The 8,642-nt window shown below is 35.5% G+C and overlaps 1 protein-coding gene across 1 annotated transcript in view; it reads left to right on the top strand.

Annotated features, from left to right (window-relative positions):
* Nucleotides 1–5,694: 5,694 nt before the first annotated feature.
* Nucleotides 5,695–8,642, top strand: part of LOC107460689 (protein translocase subunit SECA2, chloroplastic) — a 9,409-nt gene continuing 6,461 nt past the window's right edge. The window contains exons 1-12 of the mRNA XM_052253511.1: nt 5,695–5,994; nt 6,100–6,304; nt 6,397–6,461; nt 6,590–6,710; nt 6,829–6,920; nt 7,120–7,185; nt 7,300–7,364; nt 7,467–7,554; nt 7,677–7,742; nt 7,872–7,987; nt 8,270–8,360; nt 8,521–8,604. Of these exons, the coding sequence (XP_052109471.1) occupies nt 5,812–5,994; nt 6,100–6,304; nt 6,397–6,461; nt 6,590–6,710; nt 6,829–6,920; nt 7,120–7,185; nt 7,300–7,364; nt 7,467–7,554; nt 7,677–7,742; nt 7,872–7,987; nt 8,270–8,360; nt 8,521–8,604 (1,242 nt within the window). The 5' untranslated portion in view covers nt 5,695–5,811. The remainder of the gene's footprint in view (nt 5,995–6,099; nt 6,305–6,396; nt 6,462–6,589; nt 6,711–6,828; nt 6,921–7,119; nt 7,186–7,299; nt 7,365–7,466; nt 7,555–7,676; nt 7,743–7,871; nt 7,988–8,269; nt 8,361–8,520; nt 8,605–8,642) is intronic.

The raw sequence follows: 8,642 nt of genomic DNA, 5'->3' as shown, positions 1-8,642 counted from the left end.
GAGTTAATTTCATTTAGATCATCACCTGTCAATACTAAATCATTGACATACACGAGAATTGCTATGAATCCAAGTGAAGTAGTCTTGGTGAAGAGGCTGTAATCTGATTTACGCTGAGTGAATTTTAGATGGAGTAAAACAGATTTGAGCTTTCAATTCTACTACCTACTCGCTTGTTTCAATCCATATAAGGAATTTTCAAGCTTGCAAACTTGACCAGGCGAGGCTTCTAAATCTGGAGGCACCTTCATATATACCTCCTCATCAAGTTCACCATGTAAAAATGCTGTGTTGACATCAATTTGTTTAAGGTGCCACCCTTTTACTGCTGCAACAGCAAGTACCACTCTCAAAGTCCCTAGCTTTGCTACATGACTGAAGATATCTCGATAGTCAACACCAGCCACTTGTGTGAATCCTTTGGCAACAAGTCTTGCCTTGTGCCTCTCCACTGTACCATTTGGGTGGTATTTAGTACGAAAGACCCATTTACATCCAATTGCTCTCTTTCCAATTGGTAAAGAAGTTAGCTTCCATGTTTTGTTTTCTTCCAAGGCAGTCAGCTCTTATTGCCTCTTGCCAACAAGTTTGAGTGATTGCATCCTCATAGATTTTAAGCTCTAAATTTTGAATAGCAACAGAAAATGCAAAATGCATGGGGGAAAGCCTAGTATAAGACAAGACATTAGCGAGAGGATACCTTTGAGCAGTAAGCTGCGATGAGGGTGAAACAGTGTTGATGGTTTGACACTCATAGTCCTGCAAGTATGTAGGTGGTTTAGTGTGCCTAGTTGATCTCCTTAAATCAGTAACTTCAGGAATAATAGAGGATTCAAGCAGAGCAGCAGAATTATGAGTTGAAAATCCTTCATGTGATGCAGATGTGATTTCCAAATGATCATGAATTTCAGGATAGGGGAGAATTTCATCAGTTTCATTTAATTCAGAGGAAGCATTATCTTCTTGCTAGCTGAGATTTAGGTGATGCAAGCTTGGTTGAGTGGCTGCATCATCAGTATTTAAAACTTGTATCTGACTCCCTTCCAAAAATTTATAATCAAAGGGATGAGATGCAACATGAGATGAATGAGAGGAAGCTGAAAAAATTGTCATTATTGGCATTATTGGAGTGACAGTAAAGAAAACAATTCTCATAAAATTGGACATCCCGAGATAAAAAAATCTCTCGAGTTTGCAAATCAAAGAGCAAGTATCCCTTTGTGCCCTCCCTGAATCCAAGATGTAAACACTTTCTTGCTCTTGGATCCAGCTTGCTCGTTGTCGTGCAAGGATGCCAGCATATGCTAAACAACCAAAGACTCTGAGAAGGGAAAGATTTGACAAAGTCTTATAAAGAACTTGATATGGAGACTTGTTTTGCAAAAAGGGTGTTGGCAGTCGATTAATTAAATAAACCGCATGTCCAACACTGTAATTCCAAAAAGATTTTGGTAAATGAGCATGAAACAAGAGAGTTCTAGCAATAGCAAGAATGTGTTGATGCTTGCCCTCAACAATGCCATTCTACTGTGGAGTTTCCACACAAGTTCTTTGGTGAGATATGCCATTAGAGCTGTAGAAAGCAGGCATTAAAAACTCAGGCCCATTATCTGTGTGAATTGTTTTAACCACTGCATCAAATTGGGTTTTAGCAAAAATGACAAAATCTTTAACCAATGAAGAAGCCTCAGTTTTAGTTTTCATGAACAAAATCCAAGTAATTCAAGAACAATCATCCACTATAGTAAAAAAATAACGCTTCCCAGTAAAAGAGGGAACAGAAACAGGTCCCCAAATATCAACATGAATGAGGTCAAGTACATTAGTTGCAGTATTAGAACTAACAGAAAAGGGTAATCGCTTTTGTTTGCCAAGATAGCAAGAATGACACGATTTGTACGTTTTGTACAATAAATAAACTCAAAATTCTTTTGCAATGCAACAAGCCTATCATGAGATGGATGCCCTAATCTAACATGCCATAAAGACTGAGAAAATTGGCTGCGGGAAGTTGCTGTGATGTGAGGGAGAACTTTGACTTCTTTGTGCAGAATGTACAAACCATCAACATTGCTAGCTGCACCAATTATCTTCAAAGTGTGCAGATCCTGTATCTCACAATCCTTGTCAATAAATCTCATTTTGCAGTGTAAAGATGCAGTAAGTTTTGAAACTGATATGAGTTTGAAGTTAAAAGTGGGAATAAACAACGCATTAGTGAGAAAAAGATTGTCAGAGAACATAACGGTACCCATGATGAAGCTAGTAGTGAGTGCTCCATTAGGTAATTTGACAATAATTGGATCAACTTTAAAGTAATTTTGAAAATCTACCAGGGTATATGATACATGGTTAGTAGCTCCAGTATCAATTACACATGGCTTGTGTTTATTGATTGAAATATTTAGAGCTTTGACATGAGAATCAAATTGTAAAATATTTACCATTCTACCTTTATAAGGAGAAGGATTTGCTTTGGCTGAAATCTGGTTGACACTATGAGAATGAGGCACATCTTGTTTGCTGAGTAGGGCTAAAAGAGCTTCTCGTTGCTCTGGAATGAATTCATTAATGGTTGTTTCACCTCTAACCAATTGTGGAACACTAAAGTTATCATTTTCATTTTCAGGATTATCTGCTGCAGTTATACAATTGAGGACAGGAGACTTTTTCTCAAATCGGGGTTTGAAGTTAGGTGAATAACCATGCTTCTTATAGCAGTTATCCACAATGTGTCCTGATTTTTCACAATGAGTGCACTGCAATTTGATGCGACTTTGCCCTTTTTTAGATGAATTTCTACCTTTATTGTCAGGCTGAGAAAAGGCTGCCAGAATCTTAGCATCCAAGGCATTATCAAAGTTGAACAGCTGCCTTTCTTGCTGAGTGATCATTGACAGAATTCTATTCACACTAGGCAAATCATCCATTAACACAACCTGTGACTTAACAGTGGAATATTGCTCTCCAAGACCACGCAAAAACTTGGTGACTCTGTCCTCTTTCCTGTGTTGCCTAACAATGTCTAAGCCGGAAATGGATCCTCTCCATTTTTTTGTCACTGTAGAGAATAAAGTGTAATCTTTCACCTTTAATTCTACAAGTGGGACTAGAAATAAATGAGAGAGAGAGAGCAATAAAGGGTGAGATTTTTCACTGGATACCATCCAGGTTTTTTTCCACTGGAGAGGATCCACTCTCTGTCTAAGCCACATTCACATTTAACACAATCGCAACTAGGTATACTTCTAAAATTATCAATCTCTTCCCAAAGATTTTTCAGTTTGGCAAAATAAGCTGTAACAGACAAATCTCCTTATTTTAATGCATAAATCTCCTCATTCAATTCAGCTACTCGAAACCTATCACCCTGATAGTAGCGATGCTTAAGGTCATTCCATAATTCGTAACCTATGTTATTCCAAAGAACACTCTGATAGATTTCTGGACTAAGGAAAAGGTTAATCCAAGCAACTACATAGGTATTGCATCGTTGCCATGCCTTGAAATTAGGATCAATTTTCTCAGGTTTCAGAATAGTGCTATTAATAAATTCAATTTTATTTTTAGATGTAAGAGCATTAGTCATAGCTTTACTCCACGCACTGTAATTTGAACCAGTGAGGATTACATTGATAATAGGTATACCTGAATTTTCAGAAGGAAGTATGTAATAGGGGCTTGAGAGATCTTGATTCGAATTTGTCTTGTTGATATGGCTCTAGATCTGTGCCACGTGACTGAAGAAGGCTGCGAATTGCTGCATGTCCATCGTAGGACCACCTCCTGTGGATCCATCACTTGAATTTGATTTTCCTTCCATTGCTGCGAAGATACCAGAAGTGGTTGTAATCTTTCTCTCTTGATCTCGTTGATCGGAAACTTGTTATCTCTCCTTAACGGAAAGACAGTTAGATAACAAAGCTCTCATCAAACTCTACGGTGTGAGTTCAAGAAAGAAGAAGAAAAGAAATAGATGAAGAAGAAGAGCGGATGCTGAGATTTCAAATAGGTATGAATAAAAGGGAGAAGAAATTGCATGAGTTCAAATCAAACGAAGGAAAAGGTGGAAAAATTCACGAGCCAAGAACAGTGAACGAGCGCTTCAACTGTGAAGCTGGACTCATTATCCTTCTCTAATCACGTCAACGAATTGTGAATTAGAGAGCAAGTTTCTCATCTTTCAATCAGGATCTAAACGTTCCTCCATCCACGCTCACTGCACCATGTAAAATTTGCATGTGAGCATGGAGAAGAACAAGAACAGAGAAGTCAAGAAGGAATTGAGAATTGAACTTGTATAATGATGAGAGTCAAAGAATACAAAACTATAATTTGCTATTTATACAAACACTACTTCTAACAGAATGTTATAGCTGCTCTAACTAACTATACAACTCAGCATGTGCAATCAAACCTACTACTAACAACTTCTATACAAAGAGAAATAATAGTTTATATTAACAAATTCTAATTAATGGAATAAATATCAAGTAACAGGCACTTTAAATGGTACAAAACTTGTATTAATGTCTTTTTTTTATTGTCTCATAAAATGTCTTGCAACTCAAAGAACCAAACTTTATAAAAGTAAGACTTGTCTCCACTTATCATTGCAGCTACTGCAGGAGTCTTGGGCTTCTTATTTATTAGATTGTCACGCGAATTTTAAAATCTTATAAGATACGATAACATACATACATATAAAATATAAAATATTTTTTAGATAAATCATAATTATATTTTGATATTTTTTTGATATTAAAATATAAATTAATTTTTTTAATTATATTAAGTATTTAAAATATTTTTTGTTTTAATAAATAATAATATATATTATATCTAAATTTATTTCAAGAATATATGTTAAGAATAAGACTGGACACGCTGACATGTGATGGTATTTAGGTGTGTCCAAGTGTATTCGAAGAAAAATTATTTATTTTTTATCAATACACAGTTGGATATAATAGACACGCGTGCCAGACGAGTGTTGGTGAGTGTCGTATACAAAATGTATCCGACACGCGGATACGACAACGCAGTAAAATGTCTATACTTCATAGTTTTTAACAAATTTTAATTACTAAATCAATTCTTATATTAAATTGTTATTTTTATGCTTTATCTAATAATTTTTAAAAAATATTATGTATTTTTTAAAATAACGATAAAAATTAATATTTATTAAAATTTAACATAATTATTGATTATTCCAATAAAATAAAAATGTTAAAAACAGATTTGTTGATTAAAAAATTAAAATACTCAACTAAAAATTCTTGAAGCTTGATTCGAGCCAAAGTTCTCTTAATTTCTTAACTAATATTTTTAAATTTTAAGATATTCCTTTGAGCAGTTGATTAGTAGATTTTTTATAAGGAAAAAAAATCCACTTATCCACCAACAAAAGTGAAAGATTATGATGACAGTCTAAGATATAGAATATATTCATAGATAAATTTTAAAATTTTATAAGATATGAATACACGTGTATATATAAAATATAAATAATATATATTATATCTAAATTTATTTTAAAAATATATATTAAAAATAAAATTATATGATAGGATTTAAATATGTTCAAATATCTAATAAAAATTTTTTTATTTTTTTTAAGACATAATTTAAAGTTTAAACACACATAATGTTAACAAGAGTGTCGTGTCAAAATGTGTTCAATATCTTGAATTGAAGGAAGTGTGCATGTTTCATAGGTGAAAGATAACTTCGATTATTTATTTTCAGTTAATTTCCTTTTCATTATTCGGTTTATGACAGTCTAAGCCGGTCAGCTGCATATCGGTTATGGCCACCACCGTGCCGGCGTTCTCATATGCGCCTTCCTTCGCTATCAAACCTCCACACACCGACGCCAATGCCTCCTCCTTTATTCCACCCTCTTCTCTTTCTCATCCTTCCTCCTTCTCTCCCCTCAGACGACGTCGTTTCACACGCGCCCCCGTTGTTGCCGCCCTTGCCCCTTCCAAGGTCCACTCGCTCTGTGGTCGTTACCTGTTCGACGAAATGCCTGTGTAAAGTGAAAACAATTAACTAACTCTTCCTTTTTGTGTGTGTGACTTGTTTGGTTTCTAGGGGACGCTAGGTAGTATTAGAAAGAGTCTCAACGATTTCATGAGCTTGAACTACTGGGTTGTTCGTGATTACTACCGCCTTGTTAGCTCTGTTAACTCCTTCGAGGCCCACATTCAGAAACTCTCCGACGAACAGTTAACGGCCAAGACGGAGGAGTTTCGCAGGAGGCTCGGACGTGGCGAGACCCTTGGAGATATTCAAGCTGGTTCAATCTCTTTTTTTAAAATATGTTCCCATTGTTTATTGGTCTTTAAAATGTGTCCTTTGATGTGATTGTATCGGTTTTTCTTTTTTCAGAGGCGTTTGCTGTTGTTCGTGAAGCTGCATGGAGGAAGCTTGGGATGCGCCATTTTGATGTTCAGGTAAGATCACTCTGTCATTTCTTTTGTACATGCATTGCATTGTGTATTTATGAACATTTTGATGTTCAGGCACGATCAATTCAATGTAGTTGATTGAATTGTTCCTTATGATGTTTTTGTATGGCTAGATTATTGGTGGGGCAGTACTGCATGATGGGTCAATTGCCGAGATGAAAACAGGGGAGGGGAAAACATTGGTTTCCACGTTAGCAGCGTATCTTAATGCCCTCACTGGTGAGGGTGTTCATGGTATGTATTATTGATAAGCTTTGATGGGTTGAGCAATTTCTCCAGGGGCTAGGCTAGCATTTGGCTCTGCATAAAATAAAAGAAAAATAGTTGATATGGTCTTTTGATTTATTTTCAGTGGTAACCGTCAATGATTATTTAGCTCAGCGTGATTCTGAATGGATGGGGAGTGTTCATCGCTTCTTAGGTCTTTCTGTAGGCCTTATTCAGGTAAGTTTCCTGTGCTGGTAGTGAAGTTTTTTTGTGTATGTACTATGTGTGTCTTGGGGGTAGGCTAGACCAGAGAAAATTGGCCTGATTCGTTACTAATTTTATGATGCTGATTGTATTTGGGTATTTTATTTTATCAACTCATAAAATCATAGCATGATTATGTTGAATTTATTTTCTGGTTTTTCTGCATGTGCAGAAGGGGATGAATGCTGCAGAGCGGAGATCCAACTATAGATGTGATATAACATATACCAATAACTCTGTAACTACACTTCTAAGTTATTCAAATTGTTATTATTTATTCTTTTTGTTTTTATACTTACATTTATTTACAGTGCTTGCTTAATCTGTTCCTTCTATCACCTTCTTGCCTTAGGAACTTGGCTTTGATTATTTACGAGATAATCTTGCTGGAAATAGGGAAGACCTTGTGATGAGATGGTAGAATATATTACTTAAACAGAACTTAAAAGTTTATTTGTTTATTTATTTTTGTGGGAATATGATGGGATTGTTACTAGTTACTATTCTAAATGAAATCAGGCCAAAACCATTTCATTTTGCAATTGTTGATGAAGTGGATTCTGTCCTGATAGATGAAGGAAGAAATCCTTTGTTAATAAGCGGTGAGGTAAGCTTAATCTTCCATTTTTATTATTCCTTGTCATGATCTCCTTCGTTATCCAGGTTGAATGATCATTTAAACTGAACGAGCTCAATGACAGATCACTTGGTCCTCCTCCTATATTGCAGGCTAGTAAGGATGCTGCACGATATCCTGTTGCTGCAAAAGTAGCTGAACTGCTTGTGCAGGGCACTGTGAGTTCATTATGTAATTTATTGTATCATTAATCCTTATCTTAGTTTTTCTCTTTTTCGCCATTCTAAGGAATTAAGTTGGACTATTCAACAAAATAGTTCTATAAAGAGATTTTATTTTCTTAACAGCATTATAACGTGGAGCTTAAAAATGAGTCAGTGGAGTTGACTGAGGAAGGAATTGCTCTTGCTGAAATGGCTCTTGAAACCAATGACCTTTGGGATGAAAATGATCCCTGGGCTAGGTAATATTCACATGCTTTAATATTGAATTTGAAATATATTCATTTCACTTTGGTTGTACTAACTTTTTATGAAATCCCTGTAGTAAAACAAAGGTGGGGAGTGTTTAGGGTTTAGGTGTGAGATCCATGTTTCATCTTTTGATGATAATTTAAACCGATCATCACCATTACCATCATAATTGCCATACTAATTGAATATTAACTGGATTCTGGGATAATTCTGACTAACAAATTGGAATTGGATTGTTCCTTACACGAGTAATGAGTGCTGAGTTACCCCAGGTTTGTGATGAACGCTTTAAAAGCTAAAGAGTTCTATCGACGAGATGTAGAGTACATAGTCCGAGATGGGAAGGCTTTAATTATCAATGAGGTAATATTTTGAGATTTCATTTTGTTTTCAATATTATGCAGATTTTATTTTCCCATAGCAGTGCATCACTTTCATAAATAGCCTAACAATTTTTTTTTCTTTTGTGATGCATTTCTTGAGAATCTGATGATATAATTAATATACTCTTGAAAACTCTCAGCTGACAGGAAGAGTTGAAGAGAAACGGAGATGGTCTGAGGGGATTCACCAGGCTGTGGAGGCAAAGGAAGGTTTGAAGATTCAGGTATATGTTGGGTTTCATGATGCTCATTTGGTCATAAC

Source organism: Arachis duranensis, chromosome 8 (genome assembly GCF_000817695.3).
Source record: "Arachis duranensis cultivar V14167 chromosome 8, aradu.V14167.gnm2.J7QH, whole genome shotgun sequence".
NCBI lineage: Eukaryota > Viridiplantae > Streptophyta > Magnoliopsida > Fabales > Fabaceae > Arachis > Arachis duranensis.
This window is presented reverse-complemented; position numbering and strand designations above follow the sequence as displayed.